The sequence below is a fragment of the Emydura macquarii genome, unplaced genomic scaffold, assembly GCF_026122565.2.
Source record: "Emydura macquarii macquarii isolate MOO-44397 ecotype Brisbane River unplaced genomic scaffold, CSIRO-AGI_Emac_v2 contig_2365, whole genome shotgun sequence".
Taxonomy (NCBI): Eukaryota; Metazoa; Chordata; order Testudines; family Chelidae; genus Emydura; species Emydura macquarii.
This window is the reverse complement of record NW_027132502.1, coordinates 1,289,685-1,315,714: the sequence shown is the minus strand read 5'-3', so window position 1 is coordinate 1,315,714 and position 26,030 is coordinate 1,289,685. Positions and strand designations below refer to the sequence as shown.

At 46.6% G+C, this 26,030-nt stretch overlaps 1 protein-coding gene across 3 annotated transcripts in view; it reads left to right on the top strand.

Annotated features, from left to right (window-relative positions):
• TP63 (tumor protein p63) overlaps positions 1-26,030 on the top strand; it is a 128,634-nt gene that overhangs the window by 84,514 nt on the left and 18,090 nt on the right. For 2 of the 3 annotated variants that reach the window (XM_067561063.1, XM_067561061.1), the window contains 5 exons: positions 21,728-21,914; positions 23,365-23,480; positions 23,848-23,957; positions 24,229-24,365; positions 25,381-25,463. In XM_067561063.1, coding sequence (XP_067417164.1) covers positions 21,728-21,914; positions 23,365-23,480; positions 23,848-23,957; positions 24,229-24,365; positions 25,381-25,463 — 633 coding nt within the window. The remainder of the gene's footprint in view (positions 1-21,727; positions 21,915-23,364; positions 23,481-23,847; positions 23,958-24,228; positions 24,366-25,380; positions 25,464-26,030) is intronic. The other variant, XM_067561062.1, reaches the window with a different exon arrangement.

Here is a 26,030-nt window from a genome sequence, read left to right as displayed (position 1 = left end):
AAATTAAAATGCTGGAGGGGTGTGATAACCATTCACAATTACAGAACACCTCCCTTAATTGAGATGCGGTTAATTGAGAAATCAGATTAAATGGGTCACTTCCCAGGGAGCTTATCTCCCTCGCACCCTCTCCCTTCCGCCTCCATCATGATTCAATGGCAAAGGCTGCTGCTCATTTGGGAAAGCAGTGATGCTTTAAACGGGACGATCCTGCCCACTGACTGCCTCATTATGCACATGCTGGTCCGTCCGGAGCTTGCAGTCTGCCCCTGGAGTGCTGCTGCAGGGACTCAGAAGTTGTGCGGCTGTTTCCATCCCTCTGGTGGTTTTTCTTGGAAAGCAAATTTCAGATTTGCAGCCGTGGAGATCTGCACCGGAAACCTGCTTCAAAGAGCTTAACCCTCGTCCAACCGAAAGACCTCATGCGAGCTGTGTGACTAACTGAAATGATGCAAATTGCAAAAAATCAAAGTCCCAATTCCAACCAATGCCCCCTGACCAGTGGCTTTTCTCAGATCATTCAGCAAATGATTTCAAATGGAAAACAAATTTGGAGATCTCCCTCTGCCAGTGTTCAGAGGCGGAGAGACTGGCTGAATTGACATGTTTGCCCAGTTGATTTACGGATTTCTTTCCCTGCAAACAGATCCATGCAGGCAGACCCCTTCAAGCCTATGTAGTCATACTGCATTCGTTAGGGTGGTGCAGGAATCCGCCCGTGCAGATCTGGTTTGTACAATTTGGGGCCTTAAATCTCACTTGTCCTCCTCCTATGTGGCTTTCCAGTCACAACGTATGTTTAAACAAATGGTCTCCCCTTGTTCTCCTGGCTGTACAATATGGAAAGAGTGCCATTAAGTTTTCCAAAACTATTTGGAAAACTTGTTCCCATGGTGCCTGTTGATCTGCACAGTGTACGAAGCCTTCCCTGGCTTAATTCGTTAGCCTTTTAATTTTGGAGTAACCGTTGTGATTGGAGAGGGGATGGTTTGACCTATACATCATAGGTTTGCAGTGGCACAGCGTTTGCCTGCCAGTGGGCCTCAGACATTTGAGGCAAACTTGGGGAAAGCCTAGGGCCTGGGGCTGGGCAGGTCTCCTGCATTATCCGGGGGAGACAAGGAAATGGAGAACGTGGCACTGTCTGAGTGGTCAGTCAAGGCATTTGAAGGAAGTCTGGTTTGAGGGAGTGACTCGGTGGTTTGCCCAGCAGCAGGAGTGGTGTTGCAGGTGTTGTGATTGAAGTTACTATGTTCCTGAAGGTGGTTCTCTACCAACACGGAGTTTCTAACAGTGCCCAGAGAGCGAGGTCCTAGTTCAGCAGGACGCTGAAGCCAAGTGCGTAACTTTAAGCACGTGCGTTGTCCCTTTGACCTCAGCGGGGCTGCTCACATGCTGAAAAGCTCTGAGGTTGCGTGTGTGCATTGCTGAATCAGATCTTGGCAGGGCTGTGAAAGCACTTTTCAGAGAAACCACATCAGGGAAAGCTAACTCAAGGGCTGTACTTGGCTGGGTTCTTGTGGTGGGGGAGAGCGTTGGGAGAAAATACTGATAACAGGGCTTTGCAGATCTCAACCATGGTTCCTCCCCACACCCTCACCCGGTTTTCTCAGCACTCGCCCCCAGAGTCCCATTGTGTAAACAATATGTTCCGGCATTGAACTTGGCCTGGTCAAGGTAATTAATTAAGGTTAATTAGAATCTCAGCTGTTTTACTGACATCATTTGCATCCAGATCAGTTACTGCTTTCCTAGAACTCTTTAAGAGAGCTGTGGATGCTCCCAGTTAGATTTTTTTTCCCCCTTATCCCCCTCCCCCATCATTCAAAACCAGCACCCACTCTTGGTCAGGTTAATGAGCCCAGGAAACGTAGGTGTCCTGGCAGAAGAGGGTAGATTCAGTTTTGATGCTGTCCAGTTGGGCCCCCTTCCCCTCCAGAGTAGTATAATTCTTCTTGCTCCAACGACTTCTCTCTGTAGAGGACCGTCTTTGGGGGGATCTCACAGCATGTTAGGAGCCTCACAACCCCCCAGGTGCGATAAGGAAAGGGGGGAACAGATGATTTGTTCAACTGCCTTGCTTAAGGTCGCATGGCGAATCAATGGCTGAACCTGGGCTAGAATCCTGGCTTCCCCTTCCTCTCCCGAAGGGATGCATCCTCGTCAGGATAGCTTTGTTGTTGGTTATGTTGAATGATTGATGAAACTCTCTGCAGGTAGCAGGAAGAGGGAGAGGATTTGTGTAGACATAATCCTGGAAATTGTGCATCATGTATCAGGAAATGGGAGTGGCCCTGACTGTTCTTAAGGAGAAAACTTGTTACCTGTACTTGGTTTCAAATGGAGCACGGTCCAACTCAGAAAACTCAGTGAAAACCCAGCACCCCACTGGCAGTGGAGTCATGCTAATTTTTCCTGTCAGGAACAAGAAGATGCTGAGGACTAATCCTTTGTACAAATTAAAGGATCATAAATCTATGCTGAAATACTACCCTATGGTATGCTTCAGATTTACAGGAGGAAACAGTCTCTCTCTTAGAGCAGGTGCGTGCACATTCAGGACTTTCTTTTTCTGAAGTAAAGAGCAAAGGAACAAGGCGCTCATGTGTGTGCTGCAAGTGAAAGAGGTGGGAAGACATGATGCTACTTGTAAGGTATGCGCAAGACAAGACCAGAGGCGCCGTGCTGCTTGAATACTGTCGAAAGCTCAGTTGGGGCTTGCCTCTGCCCTGTGGCCTGCAGCGTTTATGTAGAAATTGGGGACGCTGCTACTTGCTCCAAAGCTTTGCCTGATGGGAACGGCCTTCATCTTAGATTTCGGAGGAGGTTGGGGGGGGGGGGTGAACGTTTGAAGTTAACAGGAAAATTACCTTAATTATGCCTTTTCCTGGCCCTGCCGCTGCCTGGAGAGCCTGATGGGTTTAATTTTTTTTTCTTTTTCTGTGCATATGATTAATAGTCTAGTTTATTAGAGCACAGAACTGGAGAGGAGTCTGCACGTTCCCCTCACGTGGAATTAATGGGAAAAGAAAGGAGAAATGGATCCAGGGCGGGACTTGAAGGGGAAGAATCGCAGAACCTTCCCTTCTTGGATTTTAGAACATAAGAACAGCCATAGTGGATCAGAACAAAGTTCCCTCTAGCCCAGTATCCTGTCTTCTAACAGTGACTAATGATAGGTGCTTCAGAGGGAATGAACAGAACAGGTAACCATCAAGTGATCCATCCCCAGTAATCCATTCCCAGCTTCTGGCAAACAGAGGGTAGGGACACTTCAGAACATGGTTTTGCATCCTTGCCCATCCTGGCTAATAGCCATTGATGGATCTATCCTCCATGAACTTACCTAGTTCTTTTTTGAACCCTGTTATAGTCTTGGCCATCACAACATCCTCTGGCAAGGAGTTCCACAGGTTGACTGTGTGTTTTGTGAAGAAATACTTCTTTTTGTTTGTTTTAAACCTGCTGTCTATTCATTTCATTTGGTGACCCTAGTTCTTGTGAAGAAGGAGTAAATAACACTTCCTTATTTACTTTCTCCACACCAGTCATGATTTTTAGACCTCTGTCATATTCCCCCCTCCTCCATAGTCGTCTCTTTTTTCCAACCTGAAGTCTCAGGCTTATTAATCTCTCCTCACGTGGAAGCTGTTCCATACCCCTACTCATTTTTGTTGCCCTTCTCTGTACCTTTTCCTTTTCCAATATATGTTTTTTGAGAGAGAGTGATCAGATCTGCACGCAGTATTCAAGATGTGGGTGCACCATGGATTTGTAAAGAGGCAATACAATATTTTCTGTCTTATTACTTATCCCTTTCCTAATGATTCCCAGCTCTGCTAGCTTTTCTGACGGCTGCTGCACATTGAGTGGATGTTTTCAGAGAACTATCCGCAGTGAATCTACAATCTCTTTCCTGAGTGGTAACAGCTAATTTACACCCCATCATTTTATAAAATGTGTAGTTGGGATTATGTTTTCCAATGTGCGTTACTTTGCATGTATCCACATTGAATTTTGTCTGCCATTTTGTTTCCCAGCCTCCTTGCTTTGAGAGATGTCTTGGTAACTCTTCGCAGTCTACTTTGGATTTAACTATCTTGACTAGCTTTGTATCATCTGCAAATTTTGCCACCTCACTGTTTACCCTTTTTTCCAGATCATTTATGAGTATGTTGAACATCATTGGTCCCGGTACAGACCCCTGGAGGGCACCACTATTTACCTCTCTCCATTCTGAAAACTGGCCATTTATTCCTACCCTTTGTTTCCTGTCTTTTAACCGGTTACTGATCCAGGAGAGGACCTTCCCTCTTATCCCATGACTGCTTATTTGCTTAAAAGCCTTTAGTGGGGGATCTTGTCAAAGGCTTTCTGAAAATCTAAGTACACTCTATCCACTGGATCACCCTTGTCCACTTGCTTATTGACCCCTCAAAGAATTCTAGTAGATTGGTGACCATCTGGTGCTCGTGAAACAGCTGCGTGATGGTTCATCTGCAAGGTTAGCACATGGGACCTTCAGCCCCCCGCCCAGTACAGACCCCTGCCGATGAGCTAAAGATATAATTGCATGAGCTGGTGGTGGTAATAGTAGGCTGTAATCCTGTAGTAGACCAGCCACTAGAGGGCAATATGAAACTCATTTTCAGTGTACAGTTGTGTTATGGGTGTCATACCTCATGCTTAACCCTATCCTTGCTACAGCCTATTCTTCTCTACGTTTTTTAGGTTGCAAGTTTGTAGGGGCTGAGACTGTCTTCCTCTGTCTAGAAATCCCCTAGCACATTTTGGGTGCTACAGCATATAAGGAATTAGAACCACATTCTAGACCGTGTGGTTCAGGTTGATATTTCTCTCAGCCTGGCTTAGATTTGTGTATTCCAGGGTCCCTGCATCTCTGTGTGATGCCACCTGATAAGCAAACCAGATGAGAGATTATGTCGGGCTAAGTTACTCTGTTTTGTCAAATACACAAATTCAAGATCCAATGAGTTCATGTAAGCTTTTTGAGAGAGAATGTCTTACTTCACCAAACCCCACCGGCCTCTGATGCCAGCTGGGGGTAACGAGTCGCCCGAGAATCCCCTCTTTTGCGGAAGTTTAAGTTGCAGAGATCTGTCCTGCTGTTTCCTATGCCGAGTGTTTCAAATAAGCCTGTGAATTGATATTGTCGCACAGCACCCGGCACAATGAGGTCTGGGTCCAGGATGAGGAGTGCTACAGCAGTGCAAATAAATAACAGCTGATCTTTCTATTGCACGTGAATTTGTGGTTTGAGGCTGGAACTTATTTTGACCTGATTTGGGCCCCAGAACAGCAAACCGTGGTGGAATTGGCGAAGTTGTGCCTTGCATTGTTGAATTGGTTTTCATCCCATGTTGAGGTCTCGACTCAGGTGAGCACTAGAGCCCCACAAACTAACCCCCTGAGCCTGGCACAGCTCCACCTGCGACCTCAACACCTGGAGGCCAAGAGTGCCGCCAGCCTTTGCCTTCGCTTTGCTGCTCTGAGCTGCCTCCTGAATGAGCGGGCACAGAAATAGTCAGCAGGTGAAAGGCTGTTTGCGCTGCTGTTTCCGTCTGGTAATTTCTTGTCTCCTCTTTTCCCTAGTGCAGGGGTGTCAAACTCATTTGCTATGGCGGGTCAGATCTGAATTAAATGCACTTCAAGTGGGCTATGCATACCATAAATTGAAATACTGGGCACAGCCATTTTTATGCAGTATTATATTTTATTTGCTAGATATCAGCGATATAAAAACTGCAGTAAATTCACGTCTACAACTACTGCTATTTTACCATTAAAAGAATCGATCAACGATTAAAGAATTATCGTACTGCGCGATGCCCCAAGACCGCACTGTCCCTCTCCTGCCTTTTGGAGCGCTGTGTCTCGTTTGTGTCTCGTTCACACAGTGCTCCAGGCGTGGCCGTCAGAGTGCACAGATCTCATGGCAGCGCGTGCTGCCACCAAAGAGTACAATGCTGCGAGATGGCGGCAGCGTATGGGCCAGACCAAAGAGGTTGGTGGGCTGTATGCGGCCCGCAGGCCGGATGTTTGACACCCCTGACCTAGTGATTCTGGGTTGCCTAGCTTTTCACTAGCTTAATTTGTCAGCTTGGTTCAACTGCCACTTTTATACCTATAAGGAGGGGAAAAATGCATATCCAGAAGTTTGATGTCAGGTTATTCAGACAGTGTTTCCTCAGGCTGGTTGGAATATGGAACTCAACTGGCATGATGCAGCATGCCAGGACAGCTCAACCTGAAACCACCGAGATCTGGGAAAAAATAGGAAGTAAATACTGTGCTCTTTATCTGCGCGTTAGATGATGATGGAAGATTTAGTCTCTCTCAACTGAACTCAGTGTTTATAAGAAGGGCGTTTGAAATAGTTACCTGGTGCCCGGTTTAAAGCAGCACCTGAACAAAACCATCTTGGATCTCAGTATTTTGAGAAATTGGCATTCTGCACTTCTTGTGAGCAGCATAGATTTGAAAGCAGCATCTGTGCATGTGTTTTGTGCGGAGTGGGTGAGCTGTTTTGTGCGCATCTTTTCTAGATTGGGCCCCAGTTCCAGTCTCACTGAAGTCCACTGAAAGACTCCTCATTCCCTTAAATGGGAGCTGAATCTGGACCTTTCTCAACCAAGTCCCCAATCCCGCAAACATTCCCTTGCTTAATTGTAATCACATTGGTGGTTCCATTGACTTCAACGGAACTACGCATATGCGTAAAATCAAGCATGTGCTTACGTGTCTGATGGATTGGAGCCTGACTGACTTGTCTGTATCGTGCCCTGATATAATAACAAAATTCCCCCAGGATTACAGCTGAAGCAGATACATCTCTCAATGCAACTAAAACAGTTTGTATTTTAATGAAAAGAAATACATATAGTTTTACCTGCAGCAACTGTGCCTCTCTGTTGGATGGATTTGAACCAGTGATTGATCTTTGGGGGAGATAGAAGTATAAAGGCAAGCAGAATAAGATGAGATCTTAAAGTAACCTCTTCCATCCCTTTCCTCCAGTTCCCCTCCAAAAGGTGCTAAATGTTCTGAAGCTTGAGGTTCAGACTGTCAGATGAAATTGAACTATTCATTAACTTTCAATCATGGTGCTTTTTCTGATCCAGGTCTTAAATGTTTTAATTAAATTCTCACTGTGTCAGGCACATTCTGCCAGATCATTAGAGCACCTGGTTTTTATTTACCTGTTTCACAGGGAATTAGTCTTTCTAATTTGTTTTTGGAGGTAGTGGGGGAAAAGAAATGATTAAAATAATTAAAGTTAACCAGGGAGCATTGTGCTACTAACCATTGTAAAATCTCACATTTGGTCGAGTAGCAGTCAAACTTGGTTACATTGTCATTATTTATTTGTACTGAAGTAGCACCGACAAGCCCTAGTCATGGACCAGGATCCCAATGGGTGGGGGGCTGTATAAACCCAACATAAAAAGATGGTCCCTGCCCAAAAGAACTGACAATCTCAGCATATCATCTTTCAATAGGGATATACTGCACACTTTGGATGCTCAATTAATCACTGCATCTGTCACCTTAGTGTGGGAAATGTGTTTTTAATTAAAATGAAGCAAAGTAGCAAATGTATTAAAGTACCATCAAAAAGATGTTGATAACTTGGAGAGGGTTCAGAGAAGAACCAAGAGAATGATTAAAGGGTTAGAACGTGCCTTATACGATAGACTCAGGGAGCTCGATCTATTTCGCTTATCAAAGAGAAGGTTAAGGGGTGACTTGATTATAATGTGCAGGTATGCACATGGGGAGCACACATTTAATAACAGGCTCTTCAATGTAGCAGAGAAAGGTATAACATGATCCAGTGGCTGGAAGTGGAAGCTAGACAAATTCAGGTGTCTATTTTTAATGGTGAGCATAATTAACCACTGGAACAAGTTTCCAAGAATCGCGGTGGATTGTCCATCACTGGCAATTTTTAAATCAAGGTGGGATGTTTTTCTAAAAGATACGGCCTAGAAACTATTTTGGGCAAGTTCTCTGGCCTGTTTTGCAGGAGGTCAGACCAGATGATCACAGTGGTCCCTGCTGGCCTTTGAATCTATGAATATGTGAAAGAAGGTGCGTCTCCAGTGCAAAACCACGTATAGCTGGGATGTGCTCTGATGTCATAGAGCTTGGAGCAGGATAAGAATCCAGGCGGACATTCTGCTAAGGCACTAGTGCTCTGTGTGCTTTGCCTGCCCTATTATGCTGAGTCAGGTTAGCTCATGTGACAGCCTGAAGGGAATTCAAAAGGTCGTTGATAACGTGTTGCCATCCAGGGGTGCTCATGGCACAGGGCAGGATGAGTTACTGAAGTCCCGGCTGCCCATAACTAAGGCTATGTCTACACTGACGGCAGCAAATCGATATTCCCCCCCTCCCCCCCTGGTTCGATTGAGTGGCAGTGAAGACCTGCTCAATCGATCCAGAAGTTGATCTAATAAAACCACCTCCAAAAAAAGCATAGCGCTGCGTCGACGAGGACGCATTTCCCATTGGCGTGGCATAGTGGAGACGGCGCGCAAAACGGACGTGACTAAGTTGATTTGGAATTACGGAAGCTACTCTACAGAGCTTGCATAATTCCCGTCTACGGCCGCCAAATTTGCCGGTCAGTTTCGACCAGGCCTTAGAACGCATAAGCTGCTATGCATTTCATTCCATTTATTCACCTAAGGCTGGGTGTTGCACGGGAATGAATGTTAGGTCGCCAGTTCCTATTTCAGTGGGATTGGGGGCCTAACTCCTATATGCACCTTTGAAAATTGTAGGCTCAATGTGCTGTTTTGAAGAGAGATTTCCCTGTCTTTAATTCTCTTCCATTAGGAATGGTACATGAGAGATCATGTCAGATGTTCATTATTAATTTCACTTTTCCGGCTATGCCGCACTGGCATGGGTTGAACAGGAAGATCACCGGTGCTAATTGGGGGTGGCCGGCGTGTGCAGAACGTATTTCCAACGAAGGGCGGTGACAAGGAAATGGTCCTTGGTACTGGCTGCAGGAGGCTCGGTTCAGAGCAGCCTTGCTGCTGAAGGGTCGCTGTCAGGCTGAACGTCAAATTGAGTTTTGCTTTTCGCCATTTGTGCGGTGTGCTCACTGCTTGCGGTCCCCGCAGCTTGTACCGTGAAAGCGTGGTGCTGCAGTCGCTTTCACTTAGGCCTGTAGTCCGTTTCCCTTCCAGGTGTGCACTGGCGCCCTGTGACTGAGATGCCTGGGAGCTTGGAGAATGGTCTCTGGGTTTGGGAAGAGTTGTTCTTACTGGTGGCTCCCATTGACCTGACCTCGTCTGTAACGGTAACCTGGAAAATCAGCTCAGGGTCCCACTCCTGCCCTCAGATCCATGCAGGCTGACCCTTGCACCAGTACAGAGCTACAGTGCTCAGTGGCATTTAACACTCTGTCCATTCTGGGCAGACCCTTGTTCAGATTCAAGGATTTAGGATGCGTCCAGTTGAGAGGTGGATGATCTAATACACACCCTATAAAAACAACAACAGAAAACCCTGTCTGACCATCATTTAAGGATGATCTAGTCTGATTTCCTGTATAATACAGGCCAGAGAATTTCATTCCATGATTCCTGCATCCGGCCCATACCTTATGGTTGAGGCAGCATGTAATTTTCAGAGGTCAATCCAGTGGTTGAGTTCTCTTGAGTTACTCTGAATGGGCCAAGAATTAATGAATGCAGTGTTTTAGTTCATATTATGTATGCAACTATATATGCAAGGATATGTTAGGATACTTCTTTCTTTTGCAGTAAAAAAACCACCTCACTGTGGAAATGACTAGGTGCAATGACATTGCCGTATTGTATTGAGTAACGCCAGGTTGGATATTGCAGTCAATGGGCATGTTGTCTGTATAGGGAGGACTGCAGGATTGGCCCACTGTCCTCAGTTTCAGTTCACTTAGGACCCCCTCTTCTGCACACATTTTCCCATGTGAAATGTATCCCATATATGTTGCTCTTTATACAGTGGTTGCATCCAAAATGTACTAAGTTCTTTCCAGATTCAAAGACGAATGCGGTACTTACCCCAAAGAACCCGCAATTAAAAAGACAGAACCAGACAAGATACGGAAAATAGATACAACATATTATAAGCAGAATGACCAGGGTGAGTGTAAATAGATTGTTTGGTTAATTTAAATTAAAAAACAACTTTTTAAAAATAATTCCAAAAAAGGAGAGAGAAATGCATTAATGAAGAGGTACCTAAGTTGAAAAGTTAGGGTTTTCCCCATAACTTCCTCTCCATATTATTCCTTATAACTTTTCATTAGTATGTTTGGACAGGTGTGGTCTTTATTGCATGCTGTAGGGCTGTACACAGTTGTGAAAATGTTCACACAGTTATTCATCATGTATGTTTCAGGATTTCTGCGCTGAAGTTTGCGGAAGGTCATGTGTTTCCATGTGAAAACTGATCTTTAGCAAAATGAAGTTTTGCAATTACAATGTTCAAAAGTTGGGAATGTTTTTGTTTGTTTGTTTGAAAGCAGAACCCTTTGAATGTTCATCTCTTTCACCCAAAAATGGACCCTGTTCTCAAGCCAACCCCCTGGAATTTTCTCAGGCTTTTGGTGAAACTGAGCCTTGTTCACAAAATTCGATGAAATGTAAAAAAGCTCAAATGCCAGACTTCTGAATTTGACTGCAAATATTTATTGAAATATAAAATGGCAGCACTCCGTTCCTGTCATCCATCACTGCATTGACACAACAAAGCATGCAAATACTGCTAAAGCCAGCATATTATATCCAACATTTTGAAAAACTTAAGAGTTTAAACTTTCAAGACTAAATTCGTCTATAGACACCTAACGAAGTGACCTGATTTTTCCAAAATGCAGCGGACCCAGCAGCTCCAGTTTGCTTGGAAACATTTCTACTTTTCTACTGGTGTGCGGGTCAGTGTCCCCCGGTCAGTCCTTGTGTTCTCGCTACTTCCAGCACCACCCCGTGTTGGTTTAGGGTTGTGTGTGTTGGAGAAGGGAGGGGCTGGAGACAGTATTATGTAAAGGGGAACGGAAGTGTATTCAGTGCGGGGAGGAATGGCACGTAAACATGTAGAATGGGGTCAGTTATCTATGCCCAGGACAGAGAGGGAGTGCCTTGCACAGGGCTGGAAGTTAATCTCTTTGCCCTTCTCTCTATTTGGAACAGTGAATCTGTGGAGCAGAATCAGAGCTTTCCTCTCCTGTATTCCATCTCCTCTGATTCCAAGCACAAGTCCACCTCGAACGAATTTATACGAGCAAGAGCAGCAGCAGATAGTTAAGAGCAGCAGTTCCCAAGCTGTGGGTCGTGACCCCAAGTGGGGTCACTTCATCAGCAGCTGGGGTCACGGCCATCCCGAGCGTGCAGAGGACGCCAATTTACAAAATAGCATCCCCCGCACAGCGTGACCTCCCACGCACGGGGCGCATGCGGGCACGTCACACGGAGGATGCTGTTCTGCTCCACGAAACGGCGCACTCCATGCTGCATGACCTCGTACGCGCGCCGTGTGTGTGTGAGGTTATACAACCCAGAGGATGCCATTTTGTAAAGCAAAATGTCTTCCTCCTCGTGGCGTGACCTTGCACGTACAGTGCGTGTGAGGTCACACAGCAGGGAGGACACCAGTTTTAAACTGCGACTTCCGTGCTGTCTGGGGTATTGGGAAACGACCCATCTGAAAATGGGGTCATGCGGGAAAACGTTTGGGAACAGCTGGTTTAGAAACTCAGGGGGTTGAGCATTGCCAAGTCGTCCGTTCTTTGACTTGTAATGGCCGATAATATATTGATCTTACGATGTTTTCACTCAGGAAGTTGAGGAAAGAAGAGAGTCCTGCTGAGAGTATTCGATCAGAATCATTCAGTTGTGTGGATTCAGCACCCGGTCCTGGAGACTGAGTTTCACAGGGCCCAGCTGTTTACTCTCTCCTGGCTGAGACTGTCTGTGGACTGGAAATGTAACTGGGGGAGTTCAATACGCACATTCAGTGCTCAGAGTGGCCATCTCTCCTGGCAGCTAGCCTGCCCGGACGCTTCTCAGCGATCCTGGGCACCACTCAGACCTGCCGTCTCTGGGAATCGACAGAGACCGGTCCCACTGATTATTCTCCATGCAGCCTCTGTCTTTTTTCACCCTGGTTGCCTCCTGCAAGTGACTGAGAGGTGAAATCTAATTGGGAAGCAATCCAAGCAGCTCCAGAGTGTCAGACAGAGAAATAACAGCCAGAGTCCTGTAGTGCTTTAAAGACTAACAAATTTCATTTCTGCAGGCATAAGCTTTCATGGGCTGTAACCCGCTTCGTCAGATGGGTAAAGAGTTAGCTGATCCTTTCGAGGGGGTGGGGGGAAACCCAGCACGCCAGACTCCGTTCTGAATTCTTGCCTGAAGGCTACATTTCTCCATTCTCCTCCTCCTCCCAGCCACCCCTCCCCAGCCCCGTTTAGCTAAGCAGGCCGGCTTTTTATTATTATTATTATTATTATTATTAAAGCTCCCAAGGTGCAGCAATTGCCATTGGAGTCCAGTCCAGCGTTACGAGCATTTCGTGCTGTCATGCCCCGAGGGAACAAAGAATTATGGTGACGCATTCCTCCCTCCTCCTCCTTGTGGTTTGCAGTGTAAACGCTCCCCATCTCTATCCTGCGGAGCTGCGTTCTTCCCCCACCCCCACGCCGAGCCCCCCTTCCAGGTTGTAGCCAGCGCAGATATGAGGCCCACCTGCCTGATGTCAACATCTGAGTGGGCGCGGCCGGGGGAAGAATGCGCCGCTCCCAGCCCGGTTCAGGTAATTAATCCCCGCAACTGACAGGTGGCAACAGGCGGCCTTTGGCTGCGGCTCCTGGGGAAAAGCGCTCGGAGGAAGGATTTTAATGGCTCGTCAGTGCAATTCGTACATGTCTGGCAACCAACCTTCTGCACCCGGAGAGAGGCGTGGGGGGGGACGAGCAGCGAGCTCTCAGTAATTGGAGTTGAAATGAAGCTGAACTGCACGGGAGCCCTTCAGTTCAGAGCCCCCCCAGCTCCCAGCCCCTGTGTGGACGTGAGGATGTGGGGTTTACTCCACATTCACGCAGGCTCGCTGCAGCTGCCTGTGCAGTGGCTGGAGCTCTGTGTAGGCGCGGCGCTGCGTCGTTTGTCCACACACTTCGAGGGGCAAAGGCTGATCTTGTGGCTGGACTGGGAGTCCAGAAAACGAGGGGCTTGCTACGTGCCCCGCTGCTCTGCAGACTTGCCATGGGAAGACGTTGCACAAGACAGGCCCATATCCGTGCCTCAGTTTCCCCATAGGAAAAAAACTGAGGGAGCTGTGTTCCTCCTTTGCAAGTAGGTTGTGAGGCTTACTTCACTGTGGCCTGCGATACGCGTGGGAAGGGCAGTGTTGGTGCCACTTGAAACGAGGAGCCTCGCCTCCAGAATCACTAACTCGTTATATTATTTTTCCTCACATAGGGGCAGCTTTTGAGGTGATCAGCGCCCTCTTCTCCCGTTAGCTCTCCCAATTTCCACATCTGCTCAGGCTCAGCCCAACCATTGGATGCTCTCAAGTTTGTTGTAAGCGGCTCCTTTGGCTGCCGTGTTTTGAATGAAGCCAGCGTCTCCATCAGTAGGAAGCTTCTCTCTCAGGACAATGGAACCTGCCTTTATACAGCACTTTCCAGACCCGAAGCAATGATAAATTGGCAGTAGAGTCAAGGATCTCCCGAGTTTACTGTACAGGATTGGTCTTGCAGCAACACTGCGTGTGGAATTCTTATGGGAAACCCACTGTGATTTCTTTTTTCTCCTGACTCAGCCGCTCTAGGATGAGACTCTGAATTCAGACTAGCACAAAAGCATCTTGTTCATACGTCTCTGGTGAATGGCAGATGTTATGAGCACTTACCATCAACACACACATGGTTTTGGTGTCTCATAATTCATAGATCTTATTTTGGGTCGAGAGAGATTTTCCCCGCCACACCATTCTGATGTCAGAATTGCTTAAATTGGCTTTTCTTAAGCAATTTGTGTTTATGTCCTAGGAATCTGTTGTTACCTTTGGCATTGCTCTTTGGAACTCCTTTGCACATAGGAAATCAAGCTTCTAGCACAGCGTGTTGCTAACAAACAAACACGCACACAAAAAATCACACCAAACAAACTGAAATCCAGGAACAAATACAAAATTGCACGTGTCTGAATTCTCTGTGAACTGTGTTTTGGCATCTAGCAGAATAGAGAGAGACTCAGTTTCCCCTCTGGTGCCATATGTTTTATTCCTGGGGCAGTATCCCAGCTGCAATGTAGCAGTGGAGAACTTGCAGCCAGATGGGATCATGAAACTGCAACTTAAAATTAATCCCAAACTAACTGAGCTTTACTAAAAAGTGAGTTTCTGGGGGAAGGTTGTGAGTTTGTTTTTAATCGTTATTCTTCTGAATGAAAGGGAGCTGATGACGCAGGATCTTATATTCACTAGCTACCAGCTTAGATTTGCTTTGTATTCAATAATATTCAGCGTTAACAGTAGGCACTCCTGGTGTTTGGGTGCGACACTTTCTAATTTAGAAGCTTGCTGGGTCGCAGGGGCTTGACCAGCTTGGAAATTGAGACAGACATTGAAGAGGTACTTGAGATTACGAGTTTCCTTGATAAAGATAATAGTGTTTGATGTAATCTACTTAGACGTCTGTAGAGCGTTTGACTTGGTACTGCACACCCATTTGATTAAAATTCTAGGACGATATAAAATTAACACGGCACACATTAACTGGATGAAAAATTGGCTAACGGATAAGTCTTCCAAATGTAAACGTAAATGGAGAATCTCACTGAGTGGGTGTCTTTCTAATGGGGTCCTGCAGGGATGGGTTCTTGGCCCTGCACTATTTAGCATTTTTATCAGTCAACTGGAAGAAGACATCAAATCATCGCTGATAAAGTTTGCAGGCGACTAAAAAAATTGGGGCAGGTTACAGACACAGAGCAATCTGGTGGATTGCTTGGTAAAGTGGGTGCAAGCAAACAGTAGGTTTTAATACAGCTAAATGTAAATGTGTACCGGTAGGAACAAAGAATCTAGACCATCTTTATAGGACGGGGGACTCTCTCCAGGAAAAAGATTTGGGGGTGGTGGTCGATAATCAGTTGAACATGAGCTGTCTGTGTGAAACTGTGGCCAAAGGGCTAATGGGATCCTTGGATGCATAAACAAACTCTTGGTTGGGGAAGTTATTTTACCTCCGTATTTGGCACTGGTGTGACCGCTGCTGGGATGCTGTGTCCAGTTCTGGTGTCCACAATTCAAGAAGGATGTTGATAAATTGGAGAAGGTCCAGAGAAGAGCCATGAGAATGATGAAAGGATTAGAAAACCTGCCTTAAACTCCAGGAGCTCAGTCTATTTAGCTCAATAAAGAGAAGGCGAAGGGGTGACTTCATCACCGGCTGTAAATTCTTACATGGGAAACAAATATTAAATAATGGGCTCTTCAATGTAGCGCAGAGGGAGAGCTGGAAAGTTGAAGCTAGACAAATTCAGACTGGAAATCAGGTGTACATTGTTAGGATTGAGGGTAATTAACCATTGGGTCCTGGTGGAGTCTCCATCACTGGCAATTCTTAAATCAAGATGGGTTGCTTTTCTAAAAAATCTGCTTGGGGGATTGTTTGGGGGATGTTCCATGGCCTGTGCTGTGCAGGAGACCAGATTAGAGGATCATGGTAGTCCCGCCTGGCCTTGGAATTTATGAATTAAAACAGCGTGTCGGGGATTTTGCTGCATCAGAGTACTGCCTGGGAGTTCATTACTCAATGGACAGCCCACGCGACTTGTATTGCACAAACAGAGCAGTTCCTTCCAAGAGACCCTTCCTTTACTTAGTCGAAAATGCTTCATTGGGGAGTTGAAAGGTTTTTCTTTAAACCTTTTGTTTACCCACCTTAAGGAGAAGGGGGCTTGTTGAGAAATCAGACAGGTGTTGGCTGATGTGAGCTGGCATGTGTACGCATTGTGATACTGAATTACCAGGGGGGGTGCCAAGAGTGTGTAATATAGTATGTCTGCTTGGGCAGGTGGTGAGGGCAGGGCTGGAGTCACTGGAATGTTTTTTCTTTGCCTTTAAAACATATTATTAGTCAAAGAGCAGAATTTACTGTTGTTTTTAGCAATCTCGGAGTCTGCCTATTTGGACATGACATATAGTGCTTGAACCCCAGGGAAAAGGCTAAGCAAAGCTTATCTTTCTCGCTCTCAGCTGAGAATGGATAGCTGGGCTGTATTCCTAGTGCATTTGTTTTAAGTCAGCGTCTGCGCTGTACTTCTAGTAGAAATTCTCTCTGGGGTGTTCGGGATTAGCTCCCTGGGCTGTGTTTTTTGGTTCAGCTCCTGTTCCCATTAATGGATAATAGTAGTTGTCGTGTTGCAAAAGGACAGAGCCGTGTATTGAGCAAACCTAATTTACAAGTATTCTCTCCCAATCAGTTTCATTGTCATACTCTAACTGCGTATCAGGGCATGTTGATTACTTCATCTGAGGGAGCCCGAATACTGACATTGTAAAGTATCTGACCCAATGAGTCCAAACCTGCCAGAGTTTCCCTTATGTATACCAGCATATTAATTTTGTCTCAAAAAGAGCAGTGCAAGATAGGATGAAGTGTTGACTCTGACTAAATTTTCTGGTTTCTGGCCATTTTCGAAGAAAAAGATGACAAAATGAAAAGTTTTATTGGGTTTTCTAGTCCCTCTCTGAGCCCGGGCCAGATTTTTTCATAACTGGGAATTTTACCGGTCCATTTCCATTGGGAGATTATTCCCCTAGAAAATACAGCTCATTGGAACAAAACATTTTGAGTCTAAATATTTCCTTTCTTGATTTCAGAACCTATTACTCAGTTAACCCTCTTTTTGTCCCCCCAAAATAATTCCTCTCACTCATGTCTGCACCCTTTTAATATTTGTAGACCTACGTTCTCTTCGTGTTCACTTAGGCAAGCGTGGCATATTTAGTTCTTTCCTCATAACGTCTCACCAAATTGTCCATCTCTGGGCCCGGAGTTGAGAAAACAGCTAATGATGCAGCCTCAGTGATATTTCACCTTCGTATTGCAGAACGGTGGGATGCTGCTGCATTGGTGCGTAGGTACTTCAAAACAGGTTGACCGTTGCTTGAGTCAGTTCCTGCCATACCTTATGCCTCATGTACCAGGGATGTCACTGGACAGCCAAGCAGTCTGACTGGCTCTTATGCCCATCTGAAGAAGAATCTGCCTGAGAGGTTGTAAAACTCTCATTTACACAGGAACCTGGAATTTCTCCTTCATTGCTGTTCCTGGTTTCAGTATTGCCAGCCCCATGCATTCAAAAACCATGAATAGACCCCAGAAAATCAGGAGATTTTCAAAAATAAAAATGTTGGTATTCTTTTTATTTACCTTTTGGGGTTTTGAGCATTTAGGTTGCACGTGTTTTCCAGCCTACAACCAGGAGGGCTAGAAATTTGTATTTCATCTATGCCGAAAGCGGAGATTCTCATGACTGTAGAAAAGAACATCAAACGTCGCAAGACCTACCATAAAATGATGGCAGCAGCTTGTTAGTCATTTTATCCATTCTTCTCTTTCCCCTGCTAGGGGAAGGGCTATTATTTTTCTAAACCCGTCATATTGTTACTGAGCAAAAGTTCTTGGTGTCTAATGCTTGTTGGGGGCCAGTGGGAAGAAAGGAGTTTCTTGGTCCAGTTCCTGGTGGAAGAGTGTCACAAAAACAATCAACCAACCTTAACAGGCAGCAGGGAGGGCAATCTGAGCAAGGGGAGTGAAGACTACTTGGGCCCGGAGACAGTGTCAATCTCTTGTGTCTAGATGCAGCGATTTTTGGGATAGGTTGAAGTGCAAAGCCGTGGTCTCTCTATCGTCCCAAATATACACATCCTCTGTGGATGCACAGAAGGCTTCTGTCTCTGGGGTTTTCACTAACCTCTGTTGAAACACCTCAACACCAACCTCGGTTGAAAATATATTGAATATCTCTCTAGTCCATAGACACAGATAATATCATCGGCCTGATTAGAAGTCACGGTGAATGAGCTGTTTCCATCTATTGCGCCAATAGGTAGTTAGGACTCCAATTACAAATGGTCACAAAGGGTTTGTCAGGAACAAAAACCAAAGCCCTTTATTTAATATCTGATAAGCAGGTACTTTATGGGCAAGTTTACACTCCGCTTACATGACGGCAGCCTCTCGGTGACTGTAGCCTGAAGGGCTGCTTTGCCTGAAATGGCTTTGAATACTGTGGTTTGCTGGGATTCCCAATGTCCTATCCCCTGTGCAACCCTGACAAGACTTGAACCCCTGTCCCAGTCAGGGAGGATTAAGGCTGTTAGCTTTCCTGTCCTCTTGTCTTCAGTGCTCACCTGCCTTTCTGCTGTGAATATTGCCCCTAGCCCCTCTTTGCAGTGTACTGGGGATGCCTTGAACAAAGACCAGGTTAATAGAATATACACTGGAAGCTGCATGCGGGTGTATATAATGTCATACCTGGCCCGATCCTATGATGTGCTGAACTCCAGCCTGTATCTGTCAGAGGCGAGTACTCAGGGCCTTGTGAAAACCCAGAATCTTAAGTCTCGCTGCTTAAACGGCGGACCATTCCTCTCCCAGGAGGAATGAATTTTTTCCAAGTTTCTCACACTTGTTCCATTAAATGAAATCTAAAACTCCCAGTCCACACCATTTGTGGTCATGAAAGATGCTGTGCATTGTAGTACAGGTTAGGGTGTTAATTCCAGTGACCTGGTCAAGTTTCATTTGGGAAAGTTAGGTTCTGTTTGCTTAATAGTTTCCCCTGCAGTTTCATTTGGGTGCAGTTATTCATTTTTGCCCTAAATCATTGCATCAAATACCTGCTGAATTTCTCTCTGGCATGGGCTGCATTCTTAGTCCAAAGTGATCCCTGTGTGCAAATACACACTGGGATTATCTGGGGATGAAAAGTGCTGTATAGCCCTAAGCTCTTACCTTTATTCAAGTCCTGTAGCAAGCGTCAAGATTTCACTCTTGAAAAGAACAGTAGTAACTCAACGAACCTAACTTGAAATGTTACCCATTACACCTAGTTTACATCTACCCCAGATCAATTGAAGTTTGTCTTCCTCCTCCTTGTTTAACTCTCCAAACACCTGTAGACATCCAGCATGTTCTCCCCAGCAACACGTTTTGTGCTTTTTATTGAACCAAGCTGGGCTGTACATATTTTCAGAGCTGCCTAAGGGATTTGGATGCTTGGTTTCTGTCAATGGGAATGGGATACACAAATCCATTAGATGGCTTTGCAAACCTTCGGCTTAGTGACTTTGTTGGAGTCCGTAAGTCCTGAGCTGCAGCACAGTCACCAAAGTAATGTATCGAATAAAATGCGGTGGCTGAATGTCCCACCATTTTAAGAATGGATGGATCTTTTTTTTAAGTGTTTCCTTTCTTGAGGACATTGTAGCATTCAGATGGCAATAACTGAATTGGGCAAGGAATTACTTTTTAATAAAAAAAAATATGAAACTACAGGTTAAAAGGAAGCCTTTGATAAGTCACAGTCTAGAGTCGTGTTTCGCAACCTGTCTTTTTTTTTTTTTTAATTGTTTGGCACGTTCCCCATTTCCGCAGGCTGGGTAAATCCTTTGTGTGTTTAATGCCTAGCCTGCAGGCACATAAAACAGGTTGCATAACTTAGTCTTCACATTTTAGAAAAATTGGAAATTTAGAACATTGGCAGCCCCTCAGCTGCAGTGGTGTCAAACTCACGGGCAGGAGGATGACCTTGAATTACTCATTCCTCCCCCCGCCCCCCAATTCTTCTGACTCTGGTTTTCTTGCATGTTGCCTTCAGTAACCTTTGAAACACTCATAATCCCGAATATCAATAGCTAATCCTTTTGCTGCCACATGACCAGTCACCCACCCGTACGTATGCCAGGCTCTCCTGTACCGGCAGGATGTGATGGCCAGCTGGCTTTGGAAACCTGTACGTACCTGTTGGCTCCTTGTTTGAACAGTTGGGAGCAGGTAGATGAGCTATTGCTATTACTGACATTTGAAAGAAAACAAGCACTTTGGGGCTTTTGCTCGCATTCCATTATAAGAAATTAATAGAGGTCGGGGGGAGAACGCCAGCAATTTCTGTGGTTAAAGTGGTTAGCCTTACGGAGGCAGGTCTGTGCTTCCTAGATTCCACGGCCAGAACAGACCATTGTGGTCACGTAGTCTGACCTCCTGCGTAACACAGACGGGAGATCTTCCCTGAAATCATTCCTGTTTGAGCTAGAGCATACCTTTAAATAGATCAATAATAATACTAATAATAAAACCAGCTCTAAACGTCTCTGTGCGTCTTCGAGAGAAAAAGCTTTCGTTGCTGAGCTGTGAGCCGCTGCTTTTCTTTACATGTGGATTCAAATTGCCGGGGAGGGAGGGGGGACAGGAAAGGGAAGCGTGGGGTGGAGGGGTGTTGTGTGGAAGTCTTTCCTGTAGCAGAGCAGACGACACAATCTTCAGGGAGAGAACCTGGAGAAAAGGGTTTAGGCTCTGATCGAACTAAGCATTTAAGAGCTTGCTTATGTCCATTGCTATTACCTGGGTGCATACGTGCTTTGCTGAAGCCCATATGTGTTTCTGTGCTCTACTACACTGGGGCCTTCATGGGGCAGGTACTCAGATGGAAGGGAGATTGTAGTACATTTTATTTGTAACTAAAGTAGCTGGAGCATGTGGTGCATCTTACTTTCAGGAGTGGAAGTTGTACTCTACTGATGAAGGCCCATGTCTTAGACTCTCTGCCCTGTCCCAGGCTCTGCTGCTCTCTCTTGGGGCTAGTCACTTCAGTTCTCTAGGCCTTATCTTCCCACATGTGAAAAAGCACAATGCTGCTCTGCTGCAACGTGTAGTGAGCACTTCTGAGATCCGCGGAGCGAGGCGCTAGGCAGGGTCACCGTTAGCACGCCCCTGACGTAAGTGCATGTCGTGTAAATAACATCAACTCAATACCGTGGGATGGGCCCCACTCACCCAGGTCAGACTGGGGTCTCGTTTTCAAATCCCCACCCAGTAGTAGGTGTGTTTGGATCCACAATTTCATTTCAGACCACTGGGGAGATAGGCGGCCGCTCGCAAAATGTTATGAAATTGGAAATGTGCATGCTGGCCTGGATTTCCCAGGGCTCAAGGCTGCTCAGATGTGGGGCATTTAGAACTGGACCATTGCTTGCATCAGGCGTGGGAGGTGAAGGACTCAGCTGTGGTGCTGAAGGTGCTGGGCTCCAGGCTTGTTTGAGCAGTTTCTGAAAGGCCATCCCCAGTTCCCCTAGCTGCAGGATGGGTAATTGACCCATTGCGTGAGGGCAGTCAAAGGCAGTCGGACGTGAGGCTGGCACCATCGCTCCCTTATGTACTATTGGCTGTGAAACAGACGCGTCTGAACCGCGTCAGCCGTTGCTCCGGGGAGCATTGACTTGACGCTTCTTTTGTCTGAAACGCGTAGAGAATAAATAAAAAGAGTGGATCTGCTGCTCATGCAGAGTAGCGACCGGAATAGCCCCTTGTACACATGGCTGGAGAGCGCAGGTAATTCTGCATCCTTGGCTCTTGCCCCTGCTCCCCCAGCTGCGAACACAGACTGATGTTCCTCTTGTCCCCCGTCCTGTCTAGTACTCTACCGAGCTGAAGAAGCTGTACTGCCAGATCGCCAAGACGTGTCCCATCCAGATCAAAGTGATGACCCCGCCGCCCCAGGGCGCCATTATCCGCGCCATGCCCGTCTACAAGAAGGCCGAGCATGTCACCGAGGTGGTCAAACGCTGCCCGAACCACGAGCTGAGCCGGGAGTTCAACGAGGGTAAGGCGATCATCACGGGCCGGGCCAGAATCTGCCCTCAGCTACATACCCCGTGTCCGGGCAGTGCTGGCGTGGCATGGCTGTGTTGCGGGCACAGTGTGACTTGATGGGAGTCTAGGCCCAATGTTAGAGGGGAGATTTGCTGAGTAAGAAACCCGTGAGAGCCTGACAACCCTCCCTCCTTTCTGTGTAGCGTCTGCCTTTCCATCCTCACCTCAGTTCAAGACCCTCAGTAGTACACTGTAGCAATGCAGCCCTGGGAAGGCAGGGCTAAAATAAACTACTGCCCGTGCTGGATCAGCATTGGACCCTGCGCCAGACTGGCTCAGAGAGCCTCCTCCCCAACCCTCCTCTCCCCAAACGTGCTCCCTTTACAAGAGGCAGCTGCTCTGCTCAGGAATGATCTTCCATGCTACTGGGAAAGGGAGCCGGTAACAGGATGCAAGGTCATCCTGAGTCTTCAATCTGTGTCTCAAAAATAGAGAGATCTTTGTCTTTAGGAGGATAACACCAAGCACCAACCTCGAGCTGCAGACGGTCCTCCTATCCGTTTAGCGATATCTGATCAGAATGGATTTATCAATAATCTATTGTTTCTTAATTTATTACTGTTTGCCAGCAGTCGTTTTAAAGATGTCCCGGGTTTTTAACTTTTCCACGCTTCACACCTTTGTTGACTCTTACCCAAGTTCATGTGGGTTCAGAAAGCATCTGGTTTTGGGCCGGATGTGTTACTTATCTAGCACCCTAGCTGTGCATGACAATGGGTAGGTCCTGTCCTGAGGCGGTTACAGTCTAAACGGCTAGACAAGGCAGCACAACAAGCAAGGAGGCCAGTTCTTTGGCCAGGGAAGAAGCGAGATAAGCGTGCTGCCCCATGGGAGGCCATGACTCCCAAAGACTGCCGCTTATCTAGCTGTCAGGGTCAGGAGTGGCAGGGGGCAGCTGTGTTATGTAGAGTATTATTGGAAAGTGCGTAAAAGAAGTGGGGTGTGGAAGGATTCAGGTTGCTTTGTGCAGAGGCTTTTCAAGGCCTGGCATAGGATGAAAATCTTTGTGGAGTTGCTTTCTGGAATTAGGCCCAGGTGTGTTATCATGGAGCTCTCTAAGGCATGGCAACTCTTCCCCTCGAGAGACAGAGAAGAGTGGTCCAGTGGTTAGCAGGCGATTCAAGTCGCTGCTCCACTCCATGCTCCCTGCATGACCGTGGGCAAGTCTGTTTGTCTCCGTTCCCCATCCGTACAATCACTTCCCTGCTTCCATGAGGTGTGGTGAGAATAATAGTCACATCAGAGGTTGTGAGGCACTGAGATCCGTGGCAATGGGGGGCCAGCTGAGTGAGGAAGATAGCGTTTCCGAGGCAGCGGCCTCGCTTCCTCCCCTTGTGAAAAATCACACTCCTTCCTTCGCAAGAAAACTCTTTCCTTCTGCCTCCTCCCTCTGTCTGCAGGGCAGATAGCCCCTCCCAGCCACTTGATCCGGGTGGAAGGAAACAGCCATGCCCAATACGTTGAAGACCCCATCACGGGAAGGCAGAGTGTGCTCGTACCGTATGAACCACCACAGGTAGGTGTGAGATCTGTTTCCCCTCCGGTGTTCTCACCTGCCGTCTCTAATGAAGCCTGCCCCTCATGGAACCAAGGGGAATTCTTAAAAGCTCTTTGCTTTAGTTAAAGGGGAATCTTAACTCTCTTCAGCCCATTCATTTCATCCTCCTCCTACTCAGAGGTGGGTTTGAAGCAGAAACCCCCTGCGGGGTCTGAACTTTCCCAGGCCCTGAGCAAGCCAAAATCTAGACCCAAGCCTTGCAGTTTGCGGCCTGTCTTTGACATTGCATAATGAAAGTGTAGTAAGCGGTGGAAAGAGTAACCCGAGGAATACACAGACCCTTCCATCTGCAGTCACCCCTTTATCACGGTTTTTCTGCGTCCAGGTCGGCACAGAGTTCACAACGGTCTTGTACAACTTCATGTGCAACAGCAGCTGTGTTGGCGGGATGAACCGCCGCCCGATCCTCATCATCGTAACGCTGGAAACAAGAGAGTGAGTAGCACGTGGTATATCCGTAGCACTAGTGTGGGGTGCTGGGGGGGAGCATTGTCCCGTGTTTGCCAGATGACATTGCTTCCCAGTTCCCATCCTGTTCAGGGTTTGGGGGGTTTTTTTTGTAGCATTCCTAAAAATGGGGAGGGTGAGCAGAATTATTTTCGCCCCTGTCCTTACAACTCAGGGTGCTCCAGTGATCGGGGCATCAGACTGAACCTCAGGAGAGCTGGCGTTTTATTAATGCCTCCCCTCTTCCTCCCCACTCCAGTGGACAAGTCCTGGGCCGCCGGTGTTTCGAAGCCCGCATTTGCGCCTGTCCAGGGAGGGATCGCAAAGCGGACGAGGACAGCATCAGAAAGCAGCAGGTCTCCGACAGCACAAAGAATGGCGACGGTACGAAGCGCCGTAAGTAGTTGGCACGGTTTAGGCAGCTTGCAGCCAGAGCTTTCAGTGAACTCCGGTTGGCGGGACAGAGCTGGAGGACGTGGGGTGGAAGAGCAACCAACGCCCTGTTACAAAAGCAGCTTCGGCGGGTGCAGTGAATTTTAAAACGCTAAAAATTAACTGGGCTGAAACAAAAATTGCCTCTTTGGCATCATGAGTGGGCCAGCTGTCCCAGCAGGAGCATTTATGTCACTAGGCGCAGTGCGGCGTGGAAATCCTGTCCGTTGCAATCAGAGTTACAGCTATACCAAATGTGGAACATAAGCTGGTACCTGACATGGTTTGTTCTGTGCAAAGCGCTGAGCCCAGCATGACTAGGCCCTATTGCTGCAACCCTGTTGGTTATGTAAGGACACGTCTGGTTTTTCCTCCATTGCCTTGGTCTCTTGAATTCTTGCATAATCCTGACTGCCCTTCCACTGAAGGGGGCTTGACTTGAGACTCTTGACATTAACTCAGTCAAACACCCCCGGTTTCCTGCATGCTCAGTGTTTACACTTAATCACTGAGCCAGGCTCCAGACTTTAGTTTGGAACACCAAGCTCTTGGGATTCGTCTCATCAATAGATTCTACTTGCTTGCCAGCTACCCCACTCCCTAAAGAGTTATGGGCAATATGGTAATGATCCATGGAGAGTTAGGCAGCACTGAGCTACTTAGATTCATTGTATTGCCTGTAAAGACCTGGCGGTTGTCCTGGGTGCAGTTAGTTGTGGATTTTCTGTTTACCCAGCTCTCTCTCTGAGTCATTTCTCATTCTTCAAGGCCAGTTATACTCCATCAAAGATGTGAAAGTCAGCTTCCTTCTTTCATAGCCACAAACAGATGCCGCAAGTTGCATTCACACCTTGGCAGGTCCTTTTCAGCCAGCAACCTTTTACAAACCTCTGGGTCCTGTCCACAGAGATCTCATTGAAAACACAGCAGCAGTAGATATGCTGAATTCTAACCGGGCGCTCTGGGGTTTTCCTTGCAGCGTTCCGGCAGAGCACGCATGGCATTCAGATGACATCTATCAAAAAACGTCGCTCCCCAGATGATGAGCTCCTGTACTTACCGGTAAGTCTGGTCCTTGTTTTATTTTTTGCCTATGTTCCTCTAACTCCTTTGTCCTCATCTAAGTGAATCGAGGTAAATCAGCTGCTTATTTGGTTCTGAGTAAAAGAGCTGAGCATCATGGATGTAGTTATCAACAGAATGTTAGCTTTAAGAGTGAGCAATGGCTTTTCCAAACCCAGCTTCTTAAATTCGCCTTCTAAGCGAGCAATGTGCAAGACCCATTGATTAAATTGTTTAAGAATGGCTTGGATAAAGGGCCTAAGAATGTACAGAGGGAACAGTCTGCAGTGGCGAATGGGTGGATTCCATTGAATTGGAATGGCCTAATAGATCATTCCCTCTCCCCTCTCCTTTCTGAGATTATGAAATTCAAGTTTCCTCCAGCAGTAATGAACTCTTTCTTGCTATGATGGAAGTATTTTTGCTTTCATGACCATTATCAGCAATGTACAGAAAATGATCAAAATGAAATATCCTGTAATAAACACAGGACAGGAACAGAAATGAAGAGCAAAGAATGTCTGTAATTGCCAATTGACTGGCTTTCTCAGTGAGTAATGTAGCGCC